This window comes from Sapajus apella, unplaced genomic scaffold, assembly GCF_009761245.1.
Source record: "Sapajus apella isolate SASKATOON/1434 unplaced genomic scaffold, GSC_monkey_1.0 scaffold71, whole genome shotgun sequence".
In the NCBI taxonomy this organism is placed as follows: Eukaryota; Metazoa; Chordata; class Mammalia; order Primates; family Cebidae; genus Sapajus; species Sapajus apella.
The window spans coordinates 9,854,029-9,875,570 of NW_022437011.1; the positions used below are offsets into that span (position 1 = coordinate 9,854,029).

The 21,542-nt window shown below is 42.3% G+C and overlaps 1 protein-coding gene across 3 annotated transcripts in view; it reads right to left on the reverse strand.

The window, feature by feature from the left end:
* NRG2 (neuregulin 2) overlaps positions 1 to 13,886 on the reverse strand; it is a 187,379-nt gene extending 173,493 nt beyond the window's left edge. For 2 of the 3 annotated variants that reach the window (XM_032250564.1, XM_032250561.1), the window contains exon 1: positions 12,627 to 13,886. In XM_032250564.1, coding sequence (XP_032106455.1) covers positions 12,627 to 13,311 — 685 coding nt within the window. In that variant the 5' untranslated portion in view covers positions 13,312 to 13,886. The remainder of the gene's footprint in view (positions 1 to 12,626) is intronic. The other variant, XM_032250562.1, reaches the window with a different exon arrangement.
* Between the last annotated feature and the right edge of the window lie 7,656 nt (positions 13,887 to 21,542).

Genomic DNA, 21,542 nt, shown 5'->3' on the forward strand with positions numbered 1-21,542 from the left:
GACTGCACTCTCTACAAAGTGGTCAAAAGAAGACATGGTGATGGAATGACCTGAGAAGGAGGGAAGGAGGGAAAGAGGTATGTTGGAAAACCAAACACTGACAGCATTCCTGGAGGAACCCATAGCAGGATCCACAAACCAGCTTCAATTTTTAAGGCTGACTGTGTCAACTGCCAGTCAACCACAAGGCTCCTCTCCCAAAGCCACACTGCTAGTAGCAAACTCCTCTGCAGAAAGTAATCTTTAAACCCTAGAATTGAGAGTGATGTCCATTGGATTACTCCCTGAGTCATGTGGACAGAGCAGCAGTATCGATTGCCCTTTCCTCCGTCTTACAATGACAACACGCTTCCCGACTCTGGAATGATTAGGTTGTTATTTAGCCTCAGACATGAGAAAAGTAAATTCTTATGCTTAAAAAAAAGTATGATTCATGACCTTGACCCAGTGAAGCCCATCAAACCCAGTGGGACTCTTCACCAACTCAATGTTTTCTTTTAGACAAAGCTCCTTAGGATGCCCTAGTTTTAAGTGATCCCTTTACAGATCTAATCTAAAACCAATGCCTTTAGCTTTTTTACTTCTGTACAAATTCTGGTGTAAGGCAGACCATTCGCCGGAGGCCCTGAGGCTGTAACACCACGAAGGAGAAGTGCAGAGCCCACACTGTGTGTGGGCACAGGTAGAAGCAGAGGCAAACCTGGCAGAGGTGAAAACAGCACTTCCAAGGGAACCAGTCTCAGCTGCAGCTCCCGTTTGCCCTCTCAGTCGGCTAAGTGTAAACCATACACAGTGGAAACCTGCTCAGATAATTTACACAGTGAGAAACAAATACGGAAAGTTCCCTTCCAATCTGGGAGCCACCCATGTACCACCCTTCAACTTACAAATTAGATTCTTTCCAGCAGAAAGACCTTTCTCCTTTTTTCTCAGAGGTGATGGTGTCTGGCTTTGCCCAGGGTGTAATACTACCTGGCTCTACATTGTGGGATTTTCTTAGCATTGGCCTGAATCACCTGGGCTGAGCTCTGGAGGTGCCATCTGAAAGGAATCTCTGTCAGTACTTGGCCAAGTCAACTTACTGTATATGTTACTAAGAGGCCAGTGAATGTTAGTAGCCTTTTTGGAGAAAGAATTCCTTTTGAAAATGAGACCTAGAAGTATGGAAGGTGACTTCTGGAAAAAAAATCCATGTTATGTCCAAAAGAACCTGACCTAAGTGAAACTCAGTCATGTTTACTGGATTTGGTTCTGCCTTCATCCTATCCCGGGCTTGTGCCTACCTTCCCACTAGATCTGTCAGACCTAAAGTCTAAGGAAGAGTTGAAAATTTTATACTAGAAACTTCTGGAAATTTTCCTGATTCTTGACAATGGGGGCTGAAGAACGAATATGAAATTCAGAGAAGCACAATCAGCAGGCCTAAGTAGGAAGGAAGGAAGCCAGGTGGGATGAGGTGGGAGAGGTGAAGCCTCAGGTAAGAGAATGTCAGAAGTAAAACCCACATGAACAGACTATGAAAAAGAAAACCAGCCAACAGTAAGCAGTCAGACAGGCTGCCTTTGGAAGTCCCAGAGTCCTTTAAAAGAAACTGTTCACTTACAGGCCTTGAATTTACTCTGTAATAACGGTCCTGCCATGGTCTGAGACTCCTTTCTTTCTTTTAAAAAATGTTTTCTTTTCACTATTTTTTTCCCTAAAATCAAATCAACCAACAACGATGCTAGAAAAGTTGCCCTGGATGCAGCCCTGCTGTTTTCTCTCATCCAGAGACAGAGATTCAGACATGACGGATTATCTGCTTAATCACTACTTGTTCCATCCTGACTGGTAAATAAATCGTCTCTCTGAAGTCATACAAAGTTACTCCAGAAAAGAGGCATCAGTTGGGCAGTGCTTAAGAAATCCATTGCTGGTCTAAGCAAGTGGGGCAAGGTGCTGTATTGAGGTTTTACCTGTGGCCAAAGGCACCAGTGGAAGGGACTCAGACTCAAGGATGCTGAGTGCCAGAGCCTTCTGCAAGGTGGTGACCAACAGTCATTGGGAACTCGGAGTGGAGGAGAAGCCCACACCCTACCCAATAATTCATCCAAGCAGACATGGCAAAAATGCCTCATTTCAAGGGAATAGTGAAAGAATGGACATGCCAAAGGAGAAACATTAGAAGAAAGCATTGGGTTCCAACCACACCCCTTTCAAAACAAAAACCAATGATCAAAGGACCAGTACTGGACTCCAGAAGCCCGCAAACTGTCTACTAGGCAAAAAGGTGCAAACACTCCAAATTTGTGATCTCAGCTTACTACAGAAAAAGTACCTGGTCATACCTACCTCTGAAGGTATTCAGCCTGAAGCATGAACAGGCCAGATTAAGAGTGCAGCTGGGCATTCCAGTGAGAGACTAGAATCAGGAATATCCAAAAAGCTCAGGTGGCAAGTGAAACTGGTAAATTTCGCAGAATGCCAACTAACCAAAACACAGAAAAGAACACAAGCCAAAATCCTGACATATATGAGGAAAACTACCCAGGGATAATTCTAAAACTCAATAAAAGAGGACAAAAAAAGAAAATAAAGAAACTATGGACGATTGAGGGGGAAAAAAAAATAGAACTGAAACGTGACTGAGAAGCAAAATTCTGCTCTTTTCAAAATTTTTGAAGCCACTTTCTATGGTTGTTTCTTAGCCTGGGTTGTCATTTGATGAATCTTGAAATGTGTCTAAGACAAAAGTGGGCAGCAGACAAAGCAAATGGTCCCACTGCTCCCTTTTTACCTGGCAATAGCCAGCAATCAAATATTAACTTTACCATATTTTAAGTTACTGCCCCCAAAGATCTTACCACCAAGTAAGAGATGAGATACTGGCCCATCAAAGGATAATTAGCAACGAATGGCATTAAATGATAAGTGTTATATAAATAATACAGGCCGTAAATACTAAGACTTTAAGAAAAAGTAAAGACTACTTCTTGAGGTCAGGGGATTCATAGCCAGCCAAGGACCTGAGGGGTAATAATAACCAACAAATATTCAGAGGAAGAACCCCCAAATATGTTACTTTCTATGTTTTCATTTTCTATAAAATGAAGAGAGTGGTAGCACTTAACAGAATTGCTGTGGGTATTAAATGAGATAATGCATGTAAAACAATTAGCAGTCTTTGTCCTACAAACACTTAAAAATTTCATACTTTCATCTGGTTTCACATATCAATTATTTAAAATAAAAATAAAATCACACAAACTAAAAAAATGTCACGTGTTACATGATCACATCTCTATTCCTCTGACCTTGGGAAGCCACCAGATACATTACAACTCATTACAGAAACAAGAAAAGAGAAAGGATGAATGATTCAGTGTGAACCCATCCTCAACCCTGGAAACCCCCAAATCAAAACAGGATGAGTCAGGGACCCTTCTTTGAAAATAAGGAAGCCTTCAGCCATTTTCCAGGGACTTTCAGCAACTTCTGACGACAGTAAAAATGTAAGGGCCAGGCGCAGTGGCTCCCAGCACTTTGGGAGGCCAAGGGGGGTGGATCATGAGGTCAAGAGATCAAGATCATCCTGGCCAACATGGTTAAACCTTATCTCTCCTAACAATACAAAAAATTAGCTGGGCGTGGTGGTGCACTCCTGTAGTCCCAGCTGCTCAGGAGGCTAAGGCAGGAAAATCACTTGAATCCAGGAGGCAGAGGTTGCAGTGAGCCAAGATCATGCCACTCCACTCCAGCCTGGTGACAGATAAACACTCTCTCAAAAAAAAAAAAAAAAAGGTAACATAAGATCTACCAAAGTCAATGAGCAAGACTGGCAGGACTCCAGAATTTGGTTACCTTGCCAGTATGATGAGATTTTAAAAGAGACACTATGGAGTATGGGTCTCAGTTCTCCCATTTGTGAAACACAGAAAAACAATATCTATCTGCAGTCTTCTCAAAAAATTGACCAAAACATGCACCCATCAAGATCTGTAGGCTACTTGGGATTTCCACAGAATGAGCATTCATATCCTGGGACTCACAAGGGTGTCTATACAATGAGACCACAGAAATAACCCATTCTCTTCTCACCACCGCTTCCACCAGATCCAGCCCAATAACTCTCAAGCTGAAACAAATAGGAACATCTGGGTGAAAAAGTGGAAAATTTTTCCTGTCTTCCCCCAGTCTGCTTTTCAAACTTAATATTTTCATTTACCTAGTCTTCCTGCTCACACTGGTTAATAATTAACATTTTTTGAGCAAGTGATATGTTAATTATTTTACATGCATTATCACATTTAATACCCATAGCAATTCTATTAAGTGTTATCACTATCTTCATTTTATAGGAAACTAAGATGCAGAGAGTAACTTGCCCAATATCACTCAGCTGGAAAATGCAAAAGATGGTTTCTAAATCCAGGTCCATCTGGCTGCAGAGCCCAAACTTTTAGTCATTACACTGTTTTGGGTCGACTTTTTTTTTTTTTTTTTTTGGAAGGAAGGGCGGCTATAAAAAACTTTCAGCTGAAATCTTTAAAGGACTTTAATAGTCAAAGTCTGAATGTTTTCCTGCATGAAAAGAACAAGAATGTCTGCTCTTACCACTACTATTTAACATTATACTTTGGCAGTTCCAGCCAGTGTAATAAAGCAAGAAAAAAAAAAAAAAACAAATGAAACACAGATTAGAAAGGGAAAAATAAATGTCTTCTTTTCATTGACAACAGAATTGTGTACATAGAAAATCCCAAGAAATATACAGAAAGAAAGTTAATAGAACAAATAAGTGAATGTATTCAGGTCACAACATACTAAGTCAATACATGAAACAAAACAAAACAATGATATTTCTATATACTACAATGAGTAACTGAAAAATGAAATCTGAATAATACCCGTTATAATAACATGAATAGCATAGCAAAAAACATGTAACTTCCAGATAAATTTAACGAAGTACATGCAAGACCCATTCACCAAACATTACTGAGTTACTTATAACCTAAGCCTTCAAACACTACTTATGTAATTAAGAATAATTCATCAGCCTAGCATTCAAGACTGATGAAAATATCACCCTAGGCTGGGTGTGGTGGCTCACACCTGTAATCCCAGCACTTTGGGAGGTTGAGCTTGGCAGATCACTTGAGCTCAGGAGTTCAAGACCAGCCTGAGCAACATGACGAAACCCCATCTCTGCAAAGAAAGAAAGAAAGACAGTATCACCCTAATCTACCTCTCCAGCCTCCTCACTCATTTTCCCTTTTCATTCTGGTTGGGTTTTTTTTTTTTTTTTTGGTTTGTTTTTATGTACAACAAACATGCCCCTCTACTACTGAGAATGCTGCTCTTACTGCATGAAATAGATTGAATCAATTGATTCATTTCTATCCCCAAACCACACTCTCATCTCAACTATCTCTGACTATTGGAAACCCATCTCAAACTACTTCTCCAAGAAACTTTCTTTTTTTTTTTTTTTTTTTTTTGAGACGGAGTTTCGCTCTTGTTACCCAGGCTGGAGTGCAATGGCACGATCTCGGCTCACCGCAACCTCCGTCTCCTGGGTTCAGGCAATTCTCCTGCCTCAACTTCCTGAGTAGCTAGGATTACAGGCACGTGCCACCATGCCCAGCTAATTTTTTGTATTTTTAGTAGAGACGGGGTTTCACCATGTTGACCAGGATGGTCTCGATCTCTTGACCTCGTGATCCACCCGCCTCGGCCTCCCAAAGTGCTGGGATTACAGGCTTGAGCCACCGTGCCCGGCTAAGAAACTTTCTTTAATCTTCCAACCAGATATTGTCTTTCTTTCCTTTATGATTCTTCTCCTCCTTCCACAAGCACTATGTTGGCTTATCCTATAGTGTTTATCATATTCTAAGTTAAATTACTGTTAAATGATCATAAGCTCGTTGACGAAGGCAACTGCAGCTCCTTTAAAGTACCTTGTTCTTTACACAGAATATATATTTAAATATTTGTTGAAGCAAACATCTAAAAAAGATTAAATTAAAAGAAAGCTCTTTCTGAAATAAAACTTTTGGGATACCAAATTGCATCACTGTCACAATAGAATTCATGATGTCCTGACTTTTGCATGGGCTGGACCAGGTATTTAGCCATGTTGTGACCTTCCTCTCGTTCACTTCTGAGGAATGTTAATTCAGCTTGGCTTCTGTTAGTTGGATCAATATCAAGATCAAGACCAAGTAAAACATCCCAGCATAAAGGACAAAGACAGATCCTCAGTCTTTATATAACAGATCAGGGAAAGAAGGTGTAAGGGAGCCAGTGTCCTCAGCACAGGGCAGGAAATTGTGAATGTTAAATAGAAACACTATGGATTCTGTTTCCGTAGAGAGAAAAAAAGTAACCTGACCATCACATCTTGGAGGTCTGTGTTGCTAGCAGAATACAGAAAACTTCTATAGTACCTGTGCCTCTGCCGCTCTAGAAACATCTGCAAGGGTAAATGAAATGTTAACCACCAGTCCTGCCCCACACCCAGGAGGCCAGCAGCACAATCAGGTCCTGAACAGAAGCACAGAGCAGAGCTGACAGGCTCCGGAAACATCAGGCCTCTGTCCCAGAGAAGATCCCTGGAGAGGCCATTTGGATCTTACTGCATGTACAGAGTTGGAAAGGAATGTTACCGTAGAACAGAGCTCATATGCCACACTCTCCCAACTAGCCAGAGAAGGAAGGCTCCTTAACTTCATTTCATAACTATCAGAAGCATCATAGCTGATTAGCAGCAACTAATCACACTCCGTAAGTGCAAATTTGTCTTTTGGCCCCAGACTGGCAAAAGTTTCCCAGCACTTTGCCTGGGTACAACATGTCCTTTCATGTCATCCTAATACCTTTTAATCATCCTCTATATGTGCTTCAGTTCTTACAACCTAACATAGAGCTGTAGCTCAGCAAGATTCATCTGTATGTATTACTGTTTTTAAAGAAGTCTATTTTAATTAAATATAAAAGTTATTGTTCAAACTTGTCATAATTAAGCGCTTCTACAGATGAATTCATCTACTTTCCTTAGTTTCCTAAAGAGTTCCCTGTATCATCTCTTGACATTCATAAACTGAACTTATTTCTATGTACAAATTCCAAAAAGTAAGTGGGAGGAGAGGGTTACTTTGCTAGAAACAAGGAAAACAAAAATCCCCGTACCATATACACCCATCCATCCAAACACAAAATTTTGGGGGAAATTTCTTTTACCTTTAATGCAGATTATACTAACAGCACTTCAGACCTTGCAAAGAAAGATCTAAGAACAAGTTGTTGGAAATTGCATTGGGGAAACTTCAATGATACTGATATCACCATTCCTTTCCCAAATTTTCAAAATTGCCAAATACCACTAAACAAACAGAGTTTAGAGGGTTAAGACTTCCTGCTGTTTTGATATTTGTATATCTACTTTTTTTCCTATGTATCCAAATGGCAATTCCCTGATCCTCTGAAATTTTAACACTATGTTCAAAGCAGTTACCTTAAGCATACTTCAGAACAGTATTCAAGTGGCTAAATTCCCTGGAATTGTACCAGATGTGCATGAATATGGTCAAAATCAAACTCTTCATTGGCAACTGGGGTCTCTGGCTTCTGAATGAAAATCAAAGCAATCATGCACTGTGGAGTTTTCTCTTTTTATCTGTGAAATCATGTGATCTCCCACATGGACACTACTGTGAGATCACCAAGCGTGTGAAACAATAAGAATTGCTGTATGGGTTGAGATGCAGCCCTAAATCTCAGTGGTAACCCTTTGGATCTCTCCTTTAAGCATCCCAATTAAGACTTACGAAACTTATTGTCATTGAAAACTTAATGGCAAAGTATCTGAAAAATAAGTTGGTATTTTCATTCCTGACTCTAGAATTATATTTGGGAGGTAGAGTATCGGTTGAGGAGAAAAGAGGATCCTTTAACTAGATACTTGAGATAGAGAAGAACTCAGAGAACTAGGTAGATAAGATCTTGGGCTAGGTTAAGAAAATATATATAACCTGGGAAGAATTTACCACAAAATTGGCTTAACAGCAAAATTAGCATTCTCCATCTGTTGAAAAAAAAATGAGACCACTTTGAAAAACATTGTGTTTTTAGAGAAAACACATGTTTCAAGAATAAGTTATTCTTGAATATTTACCACAGAGCCTTAAAGCTGGGTAGCTGAGAACAGGGGTTAAAAAGGAAACTTTTCATCATTTATTTTTATGTATTTTCTGAATTTTGAACCATATAAATAATTTATATTTATATAATTTATATGTATATATGTGTGTATATATACATATAAATATATGTATATATGTGTGTATATATACATATAAATATATGTATATATATAATTTATATAAATAATTTATATGACTTAAAATTCAGAAAATAAAAATATAAATATAGTTTTTTAAAGGAAAAAACTAATTGATATTAGGAAATAAAATTTTAATGCCCTAGATAAAAGAGGATAGTAAAGGGGGAGCACACTTGCTTTGATCAGGGGCCGAGAGGAAGTTAGTCACCTAGATTGTTAATATACCACCATCCCTAGCTCCTAAACTGTTTGTTAATTCTAACTGATGGTTGTTTTATTTTTGTTTAAATTTGGGGGTGGGCAAGTAGTAATCTACCTTCCAAAAGAAAAAAATAAGAGGGCCTTTTCCAGCAAGATCTTTATTCTCCACCACTGAAATCCCATTAACACTAATCAGCACAATGATTAGCCACATTGTGGTTAAGTACTCTACTTGATAATGATTCTTTTGGAAAAAAGGTTCCCATAGCGACAGGTAAAAGCTATCATCAAACTCAGCTTTTCAGCACAGGACTTGATGTCACAGGTCAGAGAGTTAAGATTATTTTAGCATTAATCTGGAGGCTTTCTTTAACTTCACTTGACTTTATCCATTCAAATGACACTGATGGAGAGTCCTTCTGTAAACCAGACAAAGTAGGAAACACTGGGGGCAGGAGAGCTAGGAGAAAGAAGACCTCAAAGATAAGATATTGTTCCTGCCCCAAGAATTGTAGTCTTCCGAGGAAAGCAGCCACTACAAGAAATAATGACATTATGGTGGTAATTCAATCCTTAAATCTACAGCCATGCCTTATCCTTATCACTGGAACTGGTCAGTTTCTAATCTAGTTTCACTTTCCCATCTTCAAGCTGCAGCACAGCTGGGTTTCCAGCTGGCTGGGGAAGAAAAGATTCTTTAAATAAACAGCATTTTAAAAATATGCAGTCGCTTTTGCTATACTGAATTTTGTGAGCCACCTTTCTCTAATATGTGAATCTGGGTGCCAAATTAATTTAAGACTATCCTAAAGAATGTAAAATCCCCCAGGAATACACCTTTCCTTGTTTAACTACAGAGTACACTGTACACTGGAAAACTGCTCATCAGGAAGTCCCAAAGAAAGAAATTATCTTTATTTTTTGTGCTATTTACTGCATCTATTCAATAAGGAAACTGCTTAAAAACATGAATACAAGAAAACAACAAGATAGGGTGTAATTATACCAAAATATATGCAACCATCTTTTAAAATGCAGGACTATTTGCAGAGCAGGATGCTTTTATAACATTGTACAGAGTTGCTAATCCCTGCAAGGCCTTTCTAACTCTTTTTCCTCGCCTTTCCACAGAAGGCACAGAAAACACCTCCCTCCTTATATGCAATCTTCTAAGAAATGCTAAGATTTTACTCAACTCTATCACCAGATGTACTCTCTCTGGATAAATGATACACATTAAATATGTAAAAATACCACTCTAGCCGGTCTTGCTATTCCAACAAGACCCCTGTCTACCATTCCCCACCTTAGATCATAGACTTCAAGTCAACATTTCACAGTGGAAATTAGCCATTTATGAGGACTGTTTAAAAGAGGTCCAGTGTGACCCCCACATTGATGCTCCTGAGGCCAATTTTTAAACACAATATTATCCCTTCATATGATGCCCCCCCTTAACAAACCCCACAAGCTTTCTAGATGACCTCCCAGGGAACCACACCTCTCAGAACCTACACACACTCCGAGCTGAAACTAGCTAAACAAAGCAACAATGCAACCTCAGTTGCTCAATGTAACGGCCACGACGACAGTTTCCAAGTGCCAGTTTCCCTATTTTGCAATGGGCAAGTCTGCTCCAAGGAGAAAATGTTCCCAATGACCCTGTGGCCCAGAGGGCTTTCTTTAGAATAGAAAACAGAAAATGAATTTGTTAGTTATTTCCTGCTGAGCACAAGGACAGTGTTGTGGTTAGTTCGGATGATTTTGTTTCCTTATTTAATATACCATTACCTGTACGTGTTTTCTTTAACCACATCGTAGAAAATAAGAAAATACAGTTTATGCTCTTCTGTCACATTATCACCAATTTCACAAGTCTCACAAATATGTCCTTTAATTTCTAATCCCCTTATATAAGGCTCCCCAAAATGGTACCTGTTTATGTACTTTGCTTGGAATATCAACTCAAAGCAATTTTTTTGCATTCTGAAATGTTTTCTGCCCTACACATTCCTGATTCTTGATAATTTGTGATATGTGAGGGCCCTTCCGTTACTAATGATTGCAGTTCTAAATGTATCTTTTTAAGAACTCTACTACACATGCTATTTTGATATGAGATGATTATAACCTAGAAACAAACCTTTTCTTACCCTCAAATCTTTTGTGATTTCTGCATTCAACTGTTAAGCTATTAAATAGTCACTAGAACAAACAATGTGTTAATTGATAAGGTGTATTGTGTTGGGGGAAGGAGAAAGTAGGAGGAGGGAGACAAGGGAGCAGAGAAGCCAGTTACTCTATGGGGTTACCTGACAAAGACCATCAAGTCCTTATCGACCCAGACTAGGGATTATGTGGAGATGAACACTGTGCAAATGCAGGAGCAACTCATCAACAACCAAACAGAAGCTGTCCTTGGACAAGGTTCAGTAAATATTTTTACTATCTATTTTCCACTGTACAATACTGTTTCACAGCTCCCCGAGGGATCTCAGATAAAATACTTAATAGAATAAAAAACTAGAAATTCTTAGCTGGTCTCTACTTGTCATCATAAAACATTTCAGAACATAAAACCAGTATTAAAAAGCAGTCAACAATATTCCTAAGGATAATGTCAGAGTGATAAGCTGCTGTTATCCCCCAAAGTTTTCTCCTCCTTATTAAGACATTGCCAAGACTCTTCTCATTACAGTGATCACAATTTAACATAGTTAGTGTCTAGATATACTCCCACAACTAAGCTCCTAAAATTTGCCTCCTGAAGGGGTCAGGGGAGGAAAGCTTCCAAAAGTCATAGGTATTAATCTAGAAAGATGAGGGCAGCAAAACTTATTATAAGCTGTTACACATATTTTGCTACTCAAACAAAGCCTGTCTACACTACCTAGAATCAGTTGGTAAACTGGTAAACATACCAACTTCTATGAGAGTACAGGACGTCTATCATAATTCAGCGATTACACAGTCCAGCAAGTCATACTGCATGCCAACAAATTCAGCTTTAGTAGGGACAAAACGAAACCCCAATGTGAGTAAGCACAAGACAGGCTTACACCAAATACTCCAGTGTGGGACAATTCAGTTTGAAATATCTTACTAAGAAGTAAGTACTGGATTCAGGGACAAGAAGAAAAACCTCTTAGACTGACATTTCTTTGACTTCTAACTTGGGAGACTTCCATTCCCAGCTGCACAGATCGACAGATTTCAGTGTTTTGTTTCTAATCACCTGCATTCCTGTGCAGCATCTAACATCACGAAGATGAGAGATGCAGTCAAATACATCCGGCGAGTAAGACGTTAGAGCTGAACTTAAAGCATTCAGCAGAAGTAAGTTATCCTCTTTCATCATTATCACAATCAACAGACCTTGTAATATCCCTCAGAAACAGCCGGAAAAAAAAGGGGGGGCGGTGTCTGCTTGCTAGTCTTAAGAAAAGGCTGTGCTACCTGCTTAGCAAAGACACGCAATCACGGTGGAGAAAAAAAAACGGAGCCACATGGAGGACGGAAAACAGTAGCAGAAAAAGTCCAACTCTGCCTGCGCCAGCGGTGTGGATGAGCAGAGCAACCAGCCCAGGAGAGGAAGGAGGGGGCGGGGGCGATCATTCCCTAGGAGAACTTGTAAGCGGAGGCCTTCACAGCCTGGGAGTCTACCCAGCTGCTCCTGCAGACCCTGCCAGCCTGGGCACGGCAGGCCCGCGGGAGCAGAGTGGGCAAGGCCTCCGAGGGTCACTCCTGACTCACTGAGCCTTAGGCCAGCACTGCCAGGACCTCTCCGTCTTTCCTTCCGCTACTGGGCTATGATGGCAGCTTTCCAGCTCCACATGCCATACATCAGCCGCAGATCCCCGCTGGCACAAGCCAGCGCCTCCCTCCGCCCCCCGCCCCTGGCACACTTTGAGCCTGATCCTCCTTCTCCCCAACCCCAACCCCCTCACCCACCCGTGCCAGGCGCCCTGCCCAGGGGCGGCCCCACCCCCCAGAGCCCGGACGCTGCCAGGCCCGGGCACCTGCAGCACCTCCCCGCCCCACCCCCATTCTCCACCACCTCGCCCCTCCCCCCTTTCTCCAGCAGAGGGAGGGGGCGACTCACCGCAGTCAGTGCACAGGATCTTGCCCACCTCTTTCTTGAGATTTTTGCCGTTGGTGTCGAGGGGGGCAAAGGCCGTCTTAAAGACTAAGGGCTGTTCCGTGGGCTCCAGGAAAAAGATGTAGCGCTGGTTCCTTTCGAGCGGCGCACAAGAGCCCACGCTGATCACCTGCTCGCGCTGCAGCCCCCCGCTCCGGAGCGGCCACTTGTCCAGCACCTTCACCAGCGCCACCCGACCCGAGGCAGGCGGCTCTCGGGTGCTGTTGGAGCTGGAGCCGCCGGCTGGGGCTAGCCCCTGTACCTTGCCCTCCACCACCACGGGTGCCTTGTACGCCTGGTCCTGTACCGACTTCAGGCTGGGCGAGTAGCAGGCGAGCGACACACCGAAGAGCAGCATGGAGAAGCCGGGGGCCGGGTCGCGCCTCATGCCGCCGGCGGCTGCGGCTCGCGAACGGGCGGCGGCTCTCCGGGCTGCGGGGCTGCGGAGCTGCGGCTGTTGCTGCGGCCGCGGCTCTGGGGGCGCAGCGGGACGGGAGATGCTGCTGTTGTTGCTGCTGCTCCTGCTGCTGCTGCCGCTCTCGCTGCTGCTGCTGCTCCTCTCGCTGCTGCTGCTGCTGTCGCTGTAGCTGCTGCACCGAGCCTTCTCCAGTGGCGGCGGCGGCAGCGCTGAGCAGCAAACCTGCCGCATCTGGCCAGGCCATTTGGGGGGCTCCGCCGCTCAGCCGCCGCCGCCTTGGGAGGGGAAACAGAGCCCGCAGGAAAACCGGAAACAGCGTAACGTTAGCGCCTCTTAGCCCTCCACCGGCAGCCCGGGGAGGTGGCCCAGCTAGGGCAGGGGGCAGGCGGCAAGCGGGCCGCGACGCGCAGCGCTGCGCAGCGCAGCGCTCCCACCCTGTGCGCCAGGACCTGGAGGAGGATGCGGAGGATGGGACGCCCGCCCACTTGCTCTCTCGCGCCCCCTCTGCCCCCGGACCGAGTGGAGAGCGCGGCTTCTGCAGGGGAAGCTTGGGACTGCACTGCTTTAGTGCCCGCCTTCAGCCCGCAGGGGCGCGGGAGGAATCGTGCCACCCTTTGCTCTCGGGATTTATCGGCATGACAGTGGGGGTGGTGCGTGAGGAGAAGGCGGAGAAGAGATAACGGGCTCCTGGCACCATCCTATGAACGTGTGAATGGGACTCAGGGCGTTCCCCCTGCCTTTGGCCATCAGCTGTAAGAGCCAGAGAGGTTGTCATGGCCAGGGTGGCCAGCCAGCCTCTCGCCTCCTAGGCTGTCCTCTTTCCTAGGAGGACCCTGGAGCCCAGCCCCTAAACGATACCACGTGCTCGGTCCTGCCACCGCCTGGTGAGCGCTGGATATTCGACTTGTGGGGGAGGATCCCAGCCCCGTCATTTTGGAAAGAGTTGGGCTACAAGGTGTCTTGCCTCAGCATTGAGGACACCGAAGCAGAGGTGGTGGTTGAGAAAGGGTCGAGTCCCCAACACTCTGGGCTTTCTTCAGCAGCCACGTGGGGATCTGGCTGAGCACTGTACAACCTCATCTTTTAAAAATCTGCTAAGAGAGGTGGGGGAGCTTCTTGGGAGCCAATAGAGAGCCAGAACCTGTCAGGGCCAGAGGCTGCTTCATAAAAAAAGGTTTTCTTTTTTCAGGGTTGTTGCTTGCAAGAGGCAGAAGAGTTTGCTGCACTGGAGCCAGCATCTGATTTAAAACACACACACACACACACACACACACACACACACACACACACGTACGTCCATAATCCATTTGCATATCAATGAGGGTCCAGGGAGTTTTCAACATCCAGCTTTTAACCTTGAAGGATGTGGAGCTCAGAAATGCCAGTCAGATCTTGGGGAATTTTATACCTGACTGGGCCCCACAGGAAACCGGTCCAAGGATGACTGACTTAGGCTAGGACTGCTATTCTGGAAAGGAAGGAGAGAGCTACACCTTTCCTCCTGGCTGTCTAAGAGCCATCTTAAACTCAATATTTCCAAAGCCAACATCATTATTTCTTCCACTTCACTCCAAATTCCCTATAATTATTAATGCCACTGTTTTATTCTTTTATACTATATCAATCCATTACAATAAGTTCCTTCATCTCATCTTTTATTCTTCCTCATCCAATTAATCACCTAGGCCTTTGGCTCTACCTTTTAAAATAATCTCCAATTTATCTACTTCCTCTCCAACTCGCTGCAAATACCTTCAGTCCAAGTCCCCATCACCTCTCACCTGAACAACTTCAAAACCTCCTAACTGGTCTCCACTCCTTTCACCTCATCACCTACCTCCAGTCCTAACAATGCCAGAGTGATCTTTCTAAAAATAAAATATAATTTGGCCATACTACTGCTTTCAGAAGTAAAGTCCAAACTCCTCAGCAAGGCTCTTCTTGGGCTCTTTGCCTAGACAGCTTCATATCCTGAGAGCCAACCCCCTACCCTAGCAATCCTTAGCACTTCATGCTGTTTCTCAGTGTGCTTCTGTGCACATTGTCACTTGTATCCAGAAAGCCTCACCTCCACCTTGTCCACTTGCAAAACTATTCTTTTCCCATGGCCCAGCTCAGCATTATACCTCGTTCTGTCCGCCTTCCTAAATATTCACCTGTACTCCCACCAACATACGCATACATGATGGAATAGGGAATTAATCCCTTCCTCCTTTGTGTTGCCATGAGCCTCACACATAGTATTACTATTGGGATACCGGCCCATACTGTATTTCAAGCAGCCACTTAGCGGGTCTGCATCTCCCATCAGATGCTGAGATGGTCTCTGAGGAGATAGCATTTAAACTGAGACTAGAAGGATGAGGAGGACGTGGATTATGTGAAATAATATGTAAAGTGCTTATAACAATGTCTGGTCCACAGTAAGGACCAAAATTAAGTTGAATATTATTAATATTTTACTTATATTGGTGGTTCCCAATCTAAGAGCTGAGAATCTCTAAGTGGTCTTTATCTTCTGTATATTAAACATATATTCACTATGATTTTCTGTATATTAAAAAATGCAGCTAGACAAGGTGGCTCATGCCTGTAATCCCCAGCACTTTGGGAGGCTGAAGGGGGTGGATCACTTGAGGTCAGGAGTTCAAGACTACCCTGTCAACATGCTGAAACACCATCTTTACTACAAAAAAAAAAAAAAAAAATAGCCAGGCATGGCAGGACGCACCTGTAATCCTAGCTACTTGGGAGGCTGAGGCAGGAGAACTGCTAGAACTCAGGAGGCAGAGGTTGTAGTGAGCCTCATGACACTGCACTCCAACCTGGGCAACAGAGCACTAGCTCAAAAATAAAATTAAAGCAATACAATTTTTCAATAGTACATGTCATGAAGAATAAAATATTATTTTCCTGTCTCTTATGTATTTTTTTATTTTTTTGAGAAGAAGTCAATCTCTGTCACCCAGGCTGGAGTGCAGCGGCGTGACCTCGGCTTATTGTGACCTCCGCCTCCCGGGTTCAAGCGATTCTTTTGCCTTAGCCTCCCAAGTATCTGGAACTACAGGCATGCGCCACCACGCCTGGCTAATTTTCATATTTTTTGTGGAGATAAGGTTTTGCCATGTTGGACAGAGTGGTCTCGAACTCTTGACCTCAGGTGATCTGCCCGCCTCGGCCTCCCAAAGTGCTGGGATTACAGGCATGAGCCACCAAGCCTGGCCTCTCCTTTTCTTTTGAGACAGGGTCTGGCTCTGTTGCCCAGGCTGGAGTGCAGTGCGGCCATGACGGCCCCACTGCACCCTCAACCTCCTGGGTTCAAGTGATCCTCGTGAGTAGCTGGGACTATGGGCACATGCCACCACACCCAGCTAGTTTTGTTTTGTTTTGTTTTTCGGTAGAGATAGGATCTCACTATTTTGCCCAGACTGGTCTCAAACTCCTGGGATCAAGTGATCCTCCTGCCGTGGCCTCCCAAAGTGCTGGGATTTCAGGTGTGAACCACCACACCTGCCCCCTGCCTTAAAAAAACAACAACAACAACAACAAAAAAAAACATATCCATGTTAAAGTATAAGAAAGTATAACAAGATATTAAGTGGAAAAAAAAAAGCAAGGTGAAGAAGAGTGGTAAGGTGCTACCATTTTGTCTTTTTTAAAGGGAAAATATGTAAGTGTTTGTAGTCCAGAGTTATTTTTTAAAAGATACAGCAGAAATGAATAATAGGCGGCTCTGGAGAAAGGTAGTGTGTGAATGAGGGATGGAGTGAAAGAAGGATACTTTCATGGTATTCCCTTTTGTACCTTGTGAATTTTATATCAAGTTCATGTACTATCTATTCATAAAACATTTTTAAGAGAGGACCTTTATTAATGCTGCTGAATTTTTATCATGTGTTTTTCTCAATCAAAGGCTACTTAAAGTAGAACTACTATTATATTGGATCCTATATATAGAGAGAATATTCTATATAATGGGATCTACTATTACATGGGGTAAAGCTTTTTTTATCTTAAAATGAGATTTTTGTGCTAAAAAGCACTGGGACTTATTTTGCTATAATTCTATTGTGTTCAAATAAACTTAGAATGCTGAGATAAATTTTGAGATTCCAACAGATCACCAGAATTCCTGTGGCCACAGAAAGCTGGGGGTTAGGCAGAGTTTTCTAAAGGGAAGAAAGGGCCAGGCACGGTGGCTTACACCTGAAATCTCAGCTCTTAGGGAGACAAAGGTGGGAGGATAGCTTGAGCCCAAGAGTTCAAGACCTGCCTGGACAATATAGCGAGACTCTGTTCTCCACAAAAATGGGAAAAAAAATCAAACAGATAAAGGGAAGAAAAGTGCCTGTCCAGATTTCCTTCAGGTGTGATGTATATGAGGATAAGCTTCTGAAATTGATCTCAGCCATTTAGGGTATTTGGTTTCCTGGAAGCACAGCTCAATTTTATGCTGGCTTTTTCCTGAAGTTCACAGTGAATTAGTACGTATGACTTAGAAAATAAGACCTAGTATTCCAAACCTGCTAACTCTGCACTGCAATTCAATAACTGATAATAAAAATAATAATAGTGTTGTCTATTAATGGCTTGTTGTCGGAAGCTTTGTGTTTATTATTTCTGTGTCTTATCTACTTTGAATTTTAGAAATTGAAAATTTATAATGGTTTATTAACTTGCCCAAATGACAGACACAGCAGGGACTGTAATCCAAGCTTTCTCATTGCCAAAGCACTTCCTCATGCACAGCACTGTCAAGCTCTCTGGGTAAGAGGTAGTCTCTTAGCATTACTTTTTTTTTTGTTTTGAGATGGAGTCTCGTTCTTCACCCAGGCTGGAGTGCAGTGGCTCGATCTCGGCTCACTACAACCTCTGCTTCGCGGGTTCAAGTAATTTTCCTGCCTCAATCTCTCAAGTAGCTCGGACTACAGGTGCTGGCCACCATGCCCAGCTAATTTTTGTATTTTTAGTAGACGGGGTTCCGCCATGTTGGCCAGGCTGGTCTCAAACTCCTGACCTCAAGTGATCCACCCACCTCGGCCTCCCAAAGTACTGGGATTACATATTTGAGCCACCGCGCCCAGTCAGCATCACTTTCATTGTCATCTAAGAGGTCTCTAATTTCCTCAGACTACGTCCACATATACACTATTTGAAATTCATAACACTGAAGAGCACGTGGGATAAGCATCATTTTACAAAAAGATGAGGAAAATTGACACACAGAGAATTTAAGTGACTTTCCCAAGATCACAAAGCTGTGGATATCTTTTTTGCCAAGATTTATCACAAACTCAAGCTCACACTTTTGAATAGAACCGCATGGAGAAATGGAAGCCAGACCTGTTCACTATACCATGGCTTACCACAAGGTTGTGAAAAAAAACTGGTTCATGGTAGCAGTGGGCTGTGTCACTATATAATAATCACTAAGAACAAAAACAGAAGTAGACAGAATGGTATAGACATTCTGAATTCAAGATAGAACACCCACATGAAAAGCTTGGCTTCTTTTCTCAGATCCCTCCCACACAGGATGGGCTTCTTCCAGCTTTAGCCAGTATAGCAGGCCAGAAAGGGCCACTGAACCAGGTTATGTGACTTAACTGCAGCCAGGAGAACTGGCTAGTCAAGGAGATCTGTATGGCCTTTATCTGGTCACTGAGTCTCACAAATCAAGCCAAACACTTTACAGGGCAGTCTCGCTTTCTAAATAAAGAAATTTTGTAAACTTCTTTTTTCTCCTTTTGAGATCTGTTTTCTAAATTTGGCTTCCAGAGTCACTTTCAGGTTCTGTGTGGTTAATTTCTTTTCCTCCAAGGATTTTCAAACAAGGGACTAAATAGAAAACAGATTTTGAGAATCAGAATGTTAGCCCTGGGAAAGACTTTAGTATCAATGGAGCCTGATGGCCCTCTTTTACAGAGGAAAGCATAGAGACCATGGAGAGTATTTGATTTGCTCAAGGTCACACAGCCTAGTTGGCAGCAGGAACAGCCCTCATTCCCTGACCCCTTGCCCAGTGCTTTTTTGTCTACTTTTCAAAATCCTGGCTCCACCTCTACTGGAACATGAGCTTGGACAAGTCACTTCACCTTTTTAAGCCTTTTAATTTCTGTGCCTTAACTATTTTGCATTTTACAAATTGAAAATTTATAGAGGTTTAATAACTTGCCCAAATGACAGATGCAGCTGGGACTCTAATCCAAGCTTGCCCATTGCCAAAGCACTTTGTCATGCACGGCACCGTCAGAGCTCTCTGGGTAAAAGGCAGTCTCTTAATGACACTTTCATTATCATCTAAGAGGTCTCTAATTTCTCTGATTTCCTTTACTGGAAGGGGTCCCCAATAAAATATCTACTTCTTAGGAATTGTGTAAGGATTAAGTGAGATAATTCATGTAAAATGTTTCACACAGTAGCTGGCACAGAGTAACCTGCTAAGAGTGATGGCTCTGGAGTCAAACTGCCTACGTCTGAATTCCAGCTCTGCCAGTTTGCTTGACTGACATTTTGGCCTAGCTACTTAAGATCTCTGTCTCAGTTTCCTCAACTGTAAAATGAGGAAAATGCTATACGTTCCTACCTCATTAAAATTGTTATGAGTCTTAAATAAAATAATATGTATAAAACCCACTTAAAATAATGTTCAGCATGTCAGCCATTATTTGTTTGACTGTAATAACCACTCTTCTTATTTTAAGTAGCCATACTTTGCTCACAATTAATCAGTTTTAAAAGCATTCACTTTCGTATGTTTCGAACACATGCTGAAATTCTTAAGACTGGAGCTTGATGTTCTGCTTTATTTAAAAACAACAAAAAAAGGCTCCTTATTGGTAGTTCCAGCTCCCAATCAAGAAAGGCCAGGATTCAATAATTTATAGCCTATGGCTGCATTTGGAGTGAAGGAGCTTCCACTCCCCAGTTTGCTGAAAAGGGCAGCAACCCCTCTGTCTGAGTTGTTCCATCTGGGATAATAATAATTATTTCTTTGTAAAGTACTTTGAGACCTTTGGTTGAAGAGTGCTATGTGAGCACAAATTATTATCTCTTTTCCAGATATCACTTTTAGATTAAAATCCAGAAGCTCCCTAAAATAGACCATAGCAGAATTATAGTCTGGACACAGCTATATCTGTCCAGTATTATCACAACCAGATAATACATTCGTGATCAATACCACCATTCATTTTCTTTTACATGTCACAGAAAATCTAACTTGGATTGGGAAAAAATGAGATGTCCTCAAGATGGATAGTTTTTCTGTTCAACGTTCAAAGATTTTCCCCCCTCTGTTTTCCTGATTTGTGTTTTTGGAATCCTCTCCTGAGGTCAACAGGAACTCTGAGGTTGATTCAGCTCTGGGGGCGTGAAGTAGGACAAGAAAAAGGAATTATTGTCTTAGTCCCAAATGCTCATGCTAGTGTACCTTTGAGTGTCCAATTCATCTGTTTCTACTTTATAATTTTTAGTTCATGTGCATTCTTTTTCATGTCATTTCTAGACACTTCCAATATCATCTGAGGTCAGTAATTTTAAGATTTTACTTTCCCTGAGTTTTTGTTACAATTCATAAATGTATTTATTCATTCTACCAAAAAGCATTTATTGAAAATCTACTATGCGTAGCACTGCCCGAGATGCTAAAGAAATAATAGTCATAGTTTCTGCTAGAGCTAAAATCTAGGCAAAATTGGAGTGAGTCAGGTGAGCTGTTATCTGTTGAGCTGGCACCTGTCCTTGATTCTTTTACACACACACACACACACACACACACACACACACACACACACACACACCACTTCTCCTTTAATGTCATCCTTCCCCTTTGTCTCTCAGAGGCTCAGTGTCCCAATGCTCTCTCGGCTCTCCCAATTCTAAGGGCAGAGATAGTGTGTTTTGTAAATGCTAGGCCCTCAATATTTGCTGATAGGACAAATTCAGTCAAACTAGAGGATTAACATCTGTTAAAGCCTAATGCGTAACTCCTTAAGTTATGCTTCATTTCTAAGGCATCCCATATTATTCATTTCAAAATGAACTTGTTCATTTCAATAGTATTTTTATTTCATTCTTATTTTAAAACATCTGTTTGATTAATACTTATTTTAGAAATTACCATTCAAAAATGATAAGTTAGCACCTACTCTGCACCAAGTTTTCTATCAGATACTAAGAACATAGAGGCAAATAACACACACATAAGGTCCCTGCCCTTGAACAGCTTACACTTGTAAAGGGAGACAGACACTAAAAGGAAACAAATAAACAAAAAAAAACCAGTGAGAGAAAGAAAACAGGGAGAAGTAAAGAGTGACAGGAACAGGCCAGGCGAGGTGGCTCATGCCTATAATCCCAGCACTCTGGGAGGCTGAAGAGGGTAGATCACCTAAGGTCAAGAGTTTGAGACCAGCCTGGCCAATGTGGTAAAACCCTGTCTCTACTAAAAATACAAAAAA